The following is a 14,439-nucleotide window of genomic DNA, read 5'->3' on the forward strand; positions in this document are numbered from 1 at the left end:
TTTCGCATTGTCTGATTTTGTTTTAACAGAGCCTTACAGCAGTTTTGCTCACTCTGTGATGTCAGTGGATGAGCTTTGTACCCACCCTGATATGGAAGTGTTTTTCTGGAGTGAGGGGATGCAGCTCATGCAAAACATTTATTTATTTATTTTCACAAAACTATAGAGATTTGATTATTCAAAAAATGCGTCATATTGGGGGCGGGGCCTGACCGCTGAGCTGAACGGACGCAGGCAGCAACAGCTCCGGTGCCAACCGACACTCTAAGCTACATCTGCCAACACAGGCACCTAAATCGGGCACTTGGAAGCTGGATATAGGCAGAGAAAACTGAAACCTACACAACGATACCTCAAAAGTGGAAATTCCGCTCGACACCAACATGCGGCCTACTCACACAAGCGGCACGGGAGAGACGGCCGCTCTCCCGCCGTTTCCATACCCAGCTGACGCAATGCAGAGCCCTCGTTCCCCCCCCTATGGACCGGCGGGGGTCATCCCGGTCCACACCACACTGGGCCACAAGCTACTACACACTTCTGCGACCACTAGCATCCCGCACCTTGCGACCAAGATGGCGGCTGCTGACCACGCTCCTGGGCCTGCTCTCACCCAGCCTCTTCAAGCGCGACGTGTGAGTGGGAGTGGTGTAAGAAGTATTGGGCACCACTTTACTTCAGAGTGTCACTTCAAAGTCTCCCAGCTGGCAACCAATCGATCTGCCCCTGAACTGCCCAGCTTCATGTCTGAGGCTTCATTTAGGAACCCTTGAACCAGGCACCACTGATAGGCTAAGCTAGAAGCCAAGACCTCCTCACATCATAATAGCTTCATTCCAGTTAAGTTGTTATGGTGCCCGGAGTGGTCCTTTAAATTTGAGTTGGTGCCCAGAGTGTCCTTATTGACTCTTCTTTTTCTTTGTCTTATTCCGTTCATCTATATCCATATATCTATTATACAGTTGCAAGAAAAAGTATGTGAACCCTTTGGAATGATATGGATTTTTGCACAAATTGGTCATAAAATGTGATCTGATCGTCATCTAAGTCACAACAATAGCCAATCACAGTCTGCTTAAACTAATAACACACAAAGAATTAAATGTTGCCATGTTTTTATTGAACACACCATGTAAACATTCACAGTGCAGGTGGGAAAAGTATGTGAACCCTTGGATTTAATAACTGGTTGAACCTTCTTTGGCAGCAACAACCAAACGTTTCCTGTAGTTGCAGATCAGACGTGCACAACGGTCAGGAGTAATTCTTGACCCTTCCTCTTTACAGAACTGTTTCAGTTCAGCAATATTCTTGGGATGTCTGGTGGGAATCGCATTCTTGAGGTCATGTCACAGCATCTCAATCAGGTTGAGGTCAGGACTCTGACTGGGCCACTTCAGAAGGCGTATTTTCTTCTGTTTAAGCCATTCTGTTGTTGATTTACTTCTATGCTTTGGGTCATTGTCCTGTTGCAACACCCATCTTCTGTTGAGCTTCAGCTGGTAGACAGATGGCCTTAAGTTCTCCTGCAAAATGTCTTGATAAACTTGGGAATTCATTTTTCCTTCGATGATAGCAATCCGTCCAGGCCCTTACACAGCAAAGCAGCCCCAAACGATGATGCCCCCACCACCATACTTCACAGTTGGGATGAGGTTCTGATGTTGGTGTGCTGTGCCTCTTTTTCGACACACATAGTGTTGTGTGTTTCTTCCAAACAACTCAACTTTGGTTTCATCTGTCCACAGAATATTTTGCCAGTACTGCTGTGGAACATCCAGGTGCTCTTGTGCAAACTGTAAATGTGCAGCAATGTTTTGTTTGGACAGCAGTGGCTTCCTCTGTGGTATCCTCCCATGAAATCCATTCTTGTTTAGTGGTTTACGTATTGTAGATTCGCTAACAGGGATGTTAGCATTTGCCAGTGACTTTTGTAAGTCTTTAGCTGACACTCTAGGATTCTTTTTCACCTCATTGAGCAGTCTGCGCAGTGCTCTTGCAGTCATCTTTCCTAGGGAGAGTAGCAGCAGTGCTGAACTTTCTTCATTTATAGACAATTTGTCTTACCGTGGACTGATGAACAGCAAGGCTTTTGGAGATACTTTTATAACCCTTTCCAGCTTTATGCAAGTCAACAATTCTTAATCGCAGGTCTTCTGAGAGCTCTTTTGTGCGAGGCATCATTCACATCAGGCAATGCTTCTTGTGAAAAGCAAACCCAGAACTGGTGGGTGTTTTTTATAGGGCAGGGCAGCTGTAACCAACACCTCCAATGTCATCTCATTGATTGGACTCAAGTTGGTTGACTCCATTAGCTCTTGGAGATGTAATTAGTCTAGGGGTTCACATACTTTTTCCACCTGCACTGTGAATGTTTACATGGTGTGTTCAATAAAAACATGGCAACATTTCATTCTTTGTGTGTTATTAGTTTAAGCAGACTGTGATTGTCTATTGTTGTGACTTAGATGATGATCAGATCACATTTTATGACCAATTTGTGCAGAAATCCATATCATTCCAAAGGGTCCACATACTTTTTCTTGCAACTGTATCTATGTCTTTTGTTAGTGTAAATGAGCTTATTATATCATTGTATTGGTTGCTTTAGGAAGTAGAATAAAATATATATTTTTAAAAGGCAGATGTCACAGTTTCTATGCTAAAAGTTCCCAAGGACTCCACACATCGAATGAGTTGATCATCCTGAACCCAGGCCTTCAGTTTACTGTGGAATGGTTACAGACTATTTGTTTGTTAGAATGTTGGCGTATTGTTTTTGCTGTGCCTCTTGCTGCATGCAGGGTTCAATTATAAGGTTTGGGAGGACATTCCTTATATACTGACTTTTTCCATAGAAAATCCCCACCAAACTTTAGTGAAAGAATGACTGTTGTGGATTTGCAAAATTACATTTCCTTCATGGAAATGTTGTATTTGCTGCAAGACCTTCTGTAGACCCTGTTTCTATTGAAGTAGTAACATGGATCATTCCACCATGTCTAAGAAAGCAGTATTTAGACTTTTGTAAAGAAAGGCGAGATTTAGATCTATATACTGCAGACAAAAAAAGACCAATCACAAGTCATATTTTCTAAGGAAAGAATGTTCTTACAAAAATTTATATCATTCGATTTGTCAGGCATAGAGCTTTAAAACATTTTTTTTAGTAGATATATGAATTTGTAATGTGTACAGACACTCCTCAATTACTGACCGGGTTCTGTTCTTACGACCCAGTCGTAAAAATAATTGGTCGTAAGTAAGGATGCGCTAGCAAGCATGCACAAGAGAGCAGGTCTACGTTCCAGACATAGACCAGTTCACTAGCATAGGGAATCCCGCTAATCTATGTTTGGGAAAACGTCCCTGAACATAGATTGTCTCAAAAGCACAGGGAATCGCTGAAATCTATGGTTAGGGAAAACTTCCCGAACATAGACAAGTTCACTAGCGCAGGGAATTCGGCAAATCTATATTCGGGAAAACTTCCCCGACATAGATTAGCTCAATAGCACAGGGAATCACTGAAATCTATGTTTGTGGAAAATTCCCCCAAACATAGACCAGCTCTCTAAAGTGGGGAATCCCTTGAATCTCCACACTAGAGAGATCTGGTTGTAAATGCGAGCCGTCGTAAAGTGAGGACCACCTGTATTTATATGTGAATAACCATTTCAGTTTGTCTATGCATGCTTACAATGAGTTTGCCATTAAGAAAGTTTAAGGGTATTTTTTTTCAGCACTTATAATGTGCCTTTTGGGATTTTAAGTGGGCTGCTGGGGAGATAAGTACCAGGAGCTTTGGTCAATGTCCCCTGTAGTTTCCTATGCTTGATAACAGAGCTATAACCTTTACATAACAATGTAGTGGTTATTGTGCCGGCAGTGCCTTGTTCTTTGGGCACCAGTTGCCTTCTCCTGTGGAGCTGCAAGCTCCAGCAAGGATCTTTCATTACCTTCACTGAGCTTAGCCCTGTCATACAGGGTTGCCTCATTGGCTGAGAATGTGTTCCTTTAACCCCTTAAGGACCAAACTTCTGGAATAAAAGGGAATCATGACATGTCACACATGTCATGTGTCCTTAAGGGGTTAAATGGGAGGTTGGTAACACTGGTATTGTCACCAAGAGACATGGGCTAATTATATAAACTGTAAAACAAATTCATACAAAATGGGATACCTATAGATAGTAGCCATTGCAGGACTCATGTATCTTGCATAAATGGGATATTGTCCTGCATTTGCATACAATCTGTGCTCAGAATGTCTTCACTATAAAGTGTGCGGGGCTATATGCAAGGTAAAGTATGAAAAATCCATTACCACAGAGATTGGTCAAAAAATGTCTGCGCTGTTAAGATATCCCTGATCCCCATGTGAAATACCCTGGGTTGTCTACTTTTGAAAAATGCATACATTTATGAAGGTAATATGACCCGATATACTGCTGTATGGACAGAAATGAGACGTGACAAACAAAGAATTTGATCAAATTATATGTTTGAAACTGAAATGAGTAATCCCTATTTTGGCCTTGTAACACATAGAAGAGCACACATCAGGCTTGGAAAATCCTAGTATTACTATGCTGGTATAAAAAAATGAAAATATAGACATGCACAACCCTTAGCTAAAGTTATCTTTTGGGATATGCCAACATTCGAGATGTGACCGTAATAGACTAAAGAATAAGTAAAGCAATATATACACACTGCTTTGGTTCACTGTTCAGGCCATGCTGTTATTGCTGATTGTAAATAAATAGAAATCCCAGTCTCATCAGATTGTAAATCTAATAAATCATCTCTAATCATTTATTTAATTAGACATTGCTGTTTTTATTTCAGGATTCCAGATTCAATGCGGAAGTCGACCAAATTACTGGGTACAAAACGCAAAGTATTCTTTGTATGCCAATTAAGAACCACAGAGAAGAGGTAAGACATAGATTTTCTTTCTAAATATATCTGGTTTCTGATTTTAAAGGTTAATATGGACTTGTTCAAATTAATGTTCATATGCATCAAGGGAGTCTCCAGGCAAATTGATTTGGTTAAGGTGCTGTGTAAGTAATATATCTAGTCTGTCTATTAACCCTGTGACTGGCAACAAAGCAGAAAGGCAGAACACGTTTGTGGCCTTAAAGAAACTATTGTAAGTTTTAACCTGATTAGCTTGCTATTTATTGGTCGTCCAGGAATGTTGCTGTTGATTCACTAGGATGCTTTATTTGAGTTTCAATTGAAATAAAAATAGCTTGTGTTTATCAATGCGAAACTGCTAAATGGCAGAGATGGATTTAGGTTTGGCTCCCTTGAGATAATAGTCCTGAGGAACATTTCCAAATGAAGTGATACATTTTCTCTTAAACCAATTAAATTAAGAAACACAGAACATATCATACTTTATGATTATTGTTTAATGTATCTTTCTGATGTATCCTCTGACTGTGATATGCTGGCCTCCTATGGGAAATGGAGCATTAAAGGGATACTGTAGTGTATTCCTGGCACTACCGCTCCCTCTGCCTTCCCCCTTACTTGCCCCCCTTTATTTACTTACCTTTTCCGTTCTGTGACGAGCGGGGTCTTATGCACATGTGCGGCAAATTAATTTCTTATGTTTGCTGGAAATACCCGAGATTTTTAAAATGTTGCAATAAATTCTCATCACTCTGGAAGATGGATTAAAACCTCAGCCATGCCATAGTAAGGTGTATGGGAACAGTTATTCAGTTGTCAGTTTTCTTCAAAAACATGAATGGAGTTATTTGAAAAAAAAAACAAATAGAAGCAGGCTGGAAATAGCTCTACTCATGATTTCAATGAAAAATAGGTAATTGTGTTCTACTCTGCTCATGCTTCATGTAACCTTTGTGCTTCTGAGGGAAAATACGTAACTGGGCAACATTGCACCTGACTCACAAATGTATGTTGGCACCCCTCCCCCCAACCCCAATTCTAGATTTTATTATGTATTTATTAATTCATTGTTTTTGTTGATAATATACTTTGATCATTTCAACAATTTGATATAATACAATTGGCATTTGTGCTCTTATGTCTAATCTAAATGAGATACTTTCTGGGACCCAATAGAGAATAGAAGCACTTTAAGCTAGCTGTATCTTATTCCATTAAATGCTGAATATGTGCCCTCCTTAATTGGTTTTCCTACATCTATATGTAATGACATCATGAGCTGTTGTGCTGTTATGGGCAATACAATATACTGAAAATAGGAAGGTTTTATTCATCAAAATGAACAAAATATATAAGAAGAAAAAACAATGTTAACCTACAAATGAGTTAATGTATTTGTGTCTGGGGTGACCTTTTAATTAGCTTTTTCTTCCTGCTAAGAACTGCTTTGACCAGACATTCAGAATTCCATACTTACAGCAGACGTGTTGCAAATTATTAATGAATTTCTTACTCAGCTTTTCTGGCTGCCCTAACGGGCATTGTTAATATGTTTCCCATGCTAGCTTTATATATATTTGGAGCACACATCAAAGTACAATAGGGCAAAGTATGCCATTTATTGTAGGAAAATGCCAACCTAAAGTCTGATTGATGCATAGGCTGAGGTAGTTCTTACGTTCACATACAAATACATTTACATAAACCATTTAATATGCAAAACTTTCTGAGCAGAATTCCTGGCAACTTGCAGATTTAAAGGAACACTATAGTCACCTAAATTACTTTAGCTAAATAAAGCAGTTTTAGTGTATAGATCATTCCCCTGCAATTTCACTGCTCAATTCACTGCCATTTAGGAGTTAAATCACTTTGTTTCTGTTTATGCAGCCCTAGCCACACCTCCCCTGGCTATGATTGACAGAGCCTGCATGAAAAAAACAACTGGTTTCACTTTCAAACAGGTGTAATTTACCTTAAATAATTGTATCTCAATCTCTAAATTAAACTTTAATCTCATACAGGAGGCTCTTGCAGGGTCTAGCAAGCTATTAACATAGCAGAGGATAAGAAAATCTTAATTAAACAGAACTTGCAATAAAGAAAGCCTAAATAGGGCTCTCTTTACAGGAAGTGTTTATGGAAGGCTGTGCAAGTCACATGCAGGGAGGTGTGACTAGGGTTCATAAACAAAGGGATTTAACTCCTAAATGGCAGAGGATTGAGCAGTGAGGCTGCAAGGGCATGTTCTATACACCAAAACTGCTTCATGAAGCTAAAGTTGTTCAGGTGACTATAGTGTCCCTTTAAGCTCCTTTTGAAAATCGGGCCTGCATAAACTTCCACCACTCTTGGATTGCAGGGTAGTTTTTTCTGGCTGTTTTTTATTTCCATCAGTCTTTATGATCTTAGCCAATTCCAATTTTTCCCAATAGGAAAGCTTTGGGTGACTAGTTCATAGGCGCAGTAAATTACAGTCCTGTGCCAATCAGCATCTCCCTATAGAAATGCATTGATTCAATGCAGCTCTTTGGAGATCATTCAGCGTCTCCATGCAGGACCATGTCCACAAATTCCACGTCCGAATGACAGCCATTAGAGGTGGACTTTGGCAGCATTATAAACACCCAAAAGCAGTTCATAAAATAATGATCATTACCTTTAGTACTGGATGGGACATGTCATCTACAGCTGATATGACAAAAGCTTACTATGGAGGGTTTCAGCTCTAGAACAGAGAACTGTATACTTCTTATTATAAATAGAAAGTTAAGTAAATATGTCACTTATGTGCTATAAGATTTGCGTTACGGATATCCATAAACAAGGCCAGTGATATTTATAGATGTCGGACTAGGCAACAATGTGTAAGGCCGCAGCAGCAAAGGCCAGTAAAGTGCACTTGCATATTGATATGACATGTTAACATAATAAAAATATAATTAGTTTCTTTAAAAATCAATAGTGCTGTAAAATATAGTTCACGTGATCCTCAGATTGCTACAATTGTGGCCGGTATAGAATGTAAAAACTTAGCTACCACAACTAAATACTAACCTTTGAAAATATGTATCACGTGCATGCTTTGAATTAGGCCGTGTAGCTTTTAAAATAATAACAATGTTATTCTCTGTTAGTCTATACTACATGCTTACACATTATTATAGGCTGATACAAGTACTACCATGCAAAATGTAGTTTTTAAAGCAGGACTATCAGAGAGTTTTCCATACTGTTGTTAGGGGTTTCTTTGAAATTCCAATGCATTCAGAAGATACCATGTCACTCCAAGCACATAATGGAAAAGAGCATTTTCTTGTGTGCTGCATATTAGATGTCTCATTGTACATGCATAATAAGATTTGTGAAGAATCTTCTGTGGACCTTGTATACTCTTCCAATAGCTGCAACTCTCTGTTTCCTTATTTAGCCATCACTTCCAAATTTCCCCTGCTACCTCTAGTCTCAAATCCCCACAGTATCCTTTAGATTGTAAGCTCACGGGCTATCTACCTATGCACTTTGTATAATAGAGCTTAAATGGCAAGATTTCAGCTTACGTATTTTTTTTTTTTGTATTTGTCTGTGCATGTTGTATGTTCTCCACTAATTGTACAGCGCTGCGGAATCTGTTGGCGCTTTATAAATACCAGTAATAAATAATAAATAAATACTGCTACCCATGCACTGCAGCACAAAGGTGACATTGTTTGTAGGCTCATCTTCCAGGATCTGAAAACCAGAGCATTGCTACTTAATAGTTTACTTAATTTATGCATACTAAATGTTGTGTTAAACATTTACGTGGTCTTTTCCGAAAGTCTCTCTCTGTCTGTTAAAAAATATTATTTAATGTGTGTGGGCAAACTAAACGGGAAACAGGGAAATTACTGTTGTACAACTGCCAAAACTGTGCTCATAAAGAAAGTCCTAAAGGAGTCAACATAAACAATTTCTTCCTCTAATTTACATGACTACATTGACATATCCTGAGGTCATGTTGGAGACAACTGTGGTACTCTTTAATTACATATAATAGTCGCTCATGAAATGCAATGTTCTGTTTTCTGCAGTGAAAATCCACTTTTAGCTGTTGCATATGGATCTATTAAGAACATATTTTATTGAGTGTAATCTTTACTTACTAACAGTGAATTCTATTGAGTTGACAACTGTCGTGGGAAGTTTAGACCCAAACAATAAACAAAGTTCCATCTCTGATATTCTGGTTGGAATTTGGTGTCTACTCTAGCCTTAACACTGCCATTCACTGCTTAGTGAATAAACTCCTGTGTGTAATGGTTGTAACTAAGGTTACCACGTCACCCGAGACAAGTATTGACCATGCCTGGACAGTAATGGGCTTGCAAACAGAAATAATTTAAACATCATTGTCAGATCTACACACTTTATCATTACACTGTATCTGACAATAAGGGAATATTGAATTATGGAACGTCTCTGGCAAATGAGCAAATCACTTCCCACCCAACAGCTGTTGGACTTCAACTCACACAAAACTCCGTTTTACAGGAAGTCCATTGCACCCAAATGCTTTTTATACCTTTAGGTATAGTACAGTCTTTATTATCCACAGCACAGTGAGAATTGTAGTCTAAAACTTCTGCTTGGTGTCCGTGTAATTCAACACTATATATACATATTTACACATAATATTTATACATATTTACACATAATATTTATACATAATATTATTGCAAAATAAACGTGTGTGTGTATATATATATATATATATATATATATATATATATATATATATATATACACGTTTATTTTGCAATAATGGATCCCTAAGGTAACCATCTGTTTGTTTTTATATATATGTTTTTCTAATCATATTGAATTTAATGAAGAATCATGCATATGACACACTAGAACTCTGCTTCGCATGTGAGAAGTTTAACTTTAGAAGAAGGCTTTCATCTCCCCTACCATAAATGTGCAAATGACACTTTGCTGGAACCAGAAATATTCTAAACAAATCAACCTCTAAATTACCAACTTCCTTCAACTGCTGTCAACTCTTCATCCTCAAAATAATAAAAAATCAGACCTGTTTAAATTATGTTTAAAATATTTAATATTAATATAAACATTAAGAGAAACATTAGTAAAAGTTAGACATGTTCAAAGCTAAACTGTGAATGTCATCAGGGAGGGATAGCTCCAATTGATCTGGAAATGATAATTCAGTGAATTGAAGCTGCTGTCATGTTAATGGAACCAGCTTGCCATGGCACATGCTTTGTGGAAGATTGCATTATCCATTTAACAATAGGTAGACTGCATCCATGAAGGGATGTGTAATGTGATAAATCTTGTTTAGTTAATATTAGGAGTGTGGAGGCCTACTCATAGGGGACCCTGGTGTCACCGCTAAGGACTTCCTTCCTTCAGTGATTATAGCCCAGAGTGTATAGCTCAGTGATTATAGCTATTATAGCTGGTTGACCCAAGCATTAGCTGAGAGTTAGTGCAGGGTGAAATAGAACTGATTTTAATGAGTGAATGGCACACTATTATACCTGGGTCCCCAACAGGTGGCCCCTAGGAGAACAATAAACATTGTGACATTTGGGTGTCTGCACCTGACATTATAATTTAATTACCGGCCAAGTAACAATTTTACAATTAAAACAGGGTTTTTGTGCCCTCCTCGGCTGGCTCCTCCTGGAGCACCCATTCTGTTCAAAAAGTACTCGGATTGGAGGTGTCTAGCCTGAATGGTCTGGATGTTAAAGGGACACTATAGTCACCTGAACAACTTTAGCTTAATGAAGCAGTTTTGGTGTATAGAACATGCCCCTGCAGCCTCACTGCTCAATCCTCTGCCATTTAGGAGTTAAATCCCTTTGTTTATGAACCCTAGTCACACCTCCCTGCATGTGACTTGCACAGCCTTCCATAAACACTTCCTGTAAAGAGAGCCCTATTTAGGCTTTCTTTATTGCAAGTTCTGTTTAATTAAGATTTTCTTATCCCCTGCTATGTTAATAGCTTGCTAGACCCTGCAAGAGCCTCCTGTATGTGATTAAAGTTCAATTTAGAGATTGAGATACAATTATTTAAGGTAAATTACATCTGTTTGAAAGTGAAACCAGTGTTTGTTTCATGCAGGCTCTGTCAATCATAGCCAGGGGAGGTGTGGCTAGGGCTGCATAAACAGAAACAAAGTGATTTAACTCCTAAATGGCAGTGAATTGAGCAGTGAAATTGCAGGGGAATGATCAATACACTAAAACTGCTTTATTTAGCTCAAGTAATTTAGGTGACTATAGTGTTCCTTTAAGTTTGACTGTGACTCGAGCATCCTCCGAACAGGCACAGAGTACCAGGGTGCTGGGTGGAAAGTTCCTTTTTAATGATGGTGCTTTTCATTTGTACATAGAGCTCCCTCAAGTTCCTTGTATTGTTCGATGCCTCACCACCGCTTCTGCCTCCTCTCCACTTAGTGCTCTATCTGGTAGTTTTGGGACCAAGAGTACCCTCAGAGAAGCTTTACTGGATTGTGGCAACTCCATAATCCGATCTGGATATGTAGCTTTCTCCCGGTCTGGTGCACCGTGCCCCTGCTGGATGCCCACAGTGCTCTGGGGACCGCTGGAGGGTGCACTGAGCTGGGAGGGGCAATAAAGTTGATGATCACAGTCTTTTAGGAGAAGGTGGGGGTTGAGAGCTCTGTACAAGTTTGAAGTGACGAGGTGGTCTGTCACAAAGAGGCCTAATCTCCCAACATTATGCCAGAGCACCGACGTGTAGCATTGACAGAATCTTGTCTTTAGGTTTTCATGCAATGCACATCTAGAGACGTGATTCTGCACACCTCTGCCATCTGTAGGAAAGAGTGTTATTTCAATATTTATGGCCTGTTCTTCCATTTTGAATGCATCTGGCTATTCCTCCTCGACCTCTCTAATGAATAGGATGTTTTCGTCCACAGATCTGGCACTCGGTGGATATTTTTTTGTGTCTATTGCAATTGTTCTAGGGAACATAAGTTGCGAACATCCTTGAGTTTTAGCTATTTCTGAGATGTTAGAACTACATTTGGAACCAACAATCCCACCTTGGTTACATTTGTTTAGGTCACTTTCTACATGATGGAAGTGTTTCTTGTGGGAAATAAAGTCATTTAGTAATTATGGATATGCATGAACCATTAGACCGAAGTTTATGAATATTTTCTTAAACCAGAAATGGCATTATTTTCTCTTAATACATTATTCAGTGCTATGTATCATTTAAACCACATTATTTTTATTGAATGTTTTTTTGATACTTAGCCATTCTATGGAAGATCTCGTTGACATCATTATATATATGACTCCCGAGCAATTCATACAATTTCTCTGCTTAATGGTCGATTTATCTCATTCCTTCCTATATGATTTGCTTGTCATTTCATATCCCATTGCCTTTTCTCTGTGAATGATCCTAACTAGTCTATGTACATGCAATGAATTATTAAACCCTCCTGTGCCAGTGTGTAAAAAATCTTTTTGTCATAAGTCATGACATTGTTGGTCCGGAAGGAGTTAAACAATGCTTTCTCCTAATGTTCATGCAAAACAGTTAATTATTCATTTGTAATATTTCCTTAAAGTCAGAAGATGTTCAGAAGCGAACTAAACTTCTGAAAAGTATTACATCCAAATTTAGTGCCATCTATGAAAATTTAAAAATCCTATGAAAATATACTTTTGATCTGCAAAAAAATATATTTCTTCTCAATTTGTAACTATAAAGCACTACGTCTGCTCTATTCCATCATCTTATTCACTGGCTGATTTTGATTTGTGATTGAACCAAAGGTTTACATACTTTAAAATGGAATCTTGCAGCCAATGCCTCTTTTTGGCAATGTTGTGACTTATGGTTTAAGAATAGAAAAGAGGAGAGAATAAAACCTTTTAAGGGTTATTCCAGTATTATTGATCTACATCAGAAATGTTAGAAGAGCGAGAGGACGAGAGAGACGATGACGTGCATCCTAACTGAATTAATCATATGCATTTTCTCTTGTCACATAATTTAACTCCATCTCACATGTCAGAATACACATTGGTACGACAGACATATATTAATATACAGATTATATTTTTGGACTATTGCTATGGATCTCTAAATATATATAGAAGTAAGCAATAAAGCTTTAAACAAAATTAGACGTGGTCTTTACCTTTAATACCCATTACTTTTATGCGCATTAGTCTTCCAATTTTACTTAAATAAATATCTGATTAGTCAGTACAACAAATAGTAACGTTGGAGCGCCAAAAATAGAGTGAAAAAGGTCTGTACTGGTTGGTGTCCAATATGGAAGTACCTCTAGGGGCAGTAGTGGCTCCTATACAAAACTATTTTTTACTGTGGTGTGAACAGATAGCTTTTAGGGGCAACAGTCCTATGTGTAGAATGGAGAGCCTTAAACCTACTCAGTATAAAAATGTAAAGTACCGCTCTCTATATGCAGGCAAATGTCCCTACACTTATAATAGAATGTTCATAATCTTCACATTAGTAATCTTTATCCTTAAAGAGACATTGTTGTCACCAGAACTACTACAGCTTAATGCAATGATTCTGGTGTCTATAGTTTGTCCCTGCATCCTTAGAACTGTAAACCCTGCCTTTTCATTGGTACCTAGTGGCAATCATTCAGACGGCCACTAGAGGTTCTTTCTGTGTGCAGCACTGGTATTCAGCATCTCAGTACTCTGCATGTAGGCACTGAAGATTCCCCAATAATTCAGTGCATCTCTATGGGGAACGTTCAATGCCTCCATGCAGAGCGTGGAGGCGCTGAATATAGGATAGGAAACACTTTTAGTGAGGTGTTACTAGGCAGAAATGTAAACCCTGCCTTTTCTAAGAAAAGGCCATGTTTATATTGAAAAGCCTGCAGGGACGGGCTACAGACACTAGAACCACTACATTAAAAAATGTATTATTTCACAAATCAACATAATATAAAAAATCTTTGCATTTCAGCAATCAGTAACATGTTTTTCTGGATTTCTTTGTTGTTGTTATTCTGTCTCTCACTGTTAAAATACACCTACCATTAAAGTTATAGACTGATCATTTCTTTGTCAGTGGGCAAACGTTCAAAATCAGCAGGGGATCACATACTTTTTCCCCTCACTGTATATATATATATATATAATAAAGATAATGTTGAAATAACCACCCAGGTGTATGCAAACATTTGAGCAACCCTGACTTAATAGCAAAAAGAAATTCAACTTCTGCAGTGAACAAATGTAAACTTTACATTGTCCTGCAAATTTGCATTCAAAGTATTATTGATTGCTGAAATGCAAAGGTTTTTTTTATATTATGTCTACTTATAATTAAATGTAGAAATACACATATCTTTATTTTGCATCTGGGCACATCCATCTTAGCTCTATGAGGAGATGCTTGTAAAGGCAGGAAACCCCTGAGTTGCATAGTTACGCCAACTAAATAAAACACTTTTTTAATTATAGT

At 38.4% G+C, this 14,439-nt stretch overlaps 1 protein-coding gene across 4 annotated transcripts in view; it reads left to right on the top strand.

Moving 5' to 3' along the window:
* Positions 1–14,439, top strand: part of PDE5A (phosphodiesterase 5A) — a 161,132-nt gene that overhangs the window by 46,971 nt on the left and 99,722 nt on the right. For all 4 annotated transcript variants that reach the window (XM_063458258.1, XM_063458260.1, XM_063458261.1 and 1 more), the window contains exon 3: positions 4,852–4,941. In XM_063458258.1, coding sequence (XP_063314328.1) covers positions 4,852–4,941 — 90 coding nt within the window. The remainder of the gene's footprint in view (positions 1–4,851; positions 4,942–14,439) is intronic.

Source organism: Pelobates fuscus, chromosome 6 (genome assembly GCF_036172605.1).
Source record: "Pelobates fuscus isolate aPelFus1 chromosome 6, aPelFus1.pri, whole genome shotgun sequence".
Classification (NCBI taxonomy): Eukaryota; Metazoa; Chordata; class Amphibia; order Anura; family Pelobatidae; genus Pelobates; species Pelobates fuscus.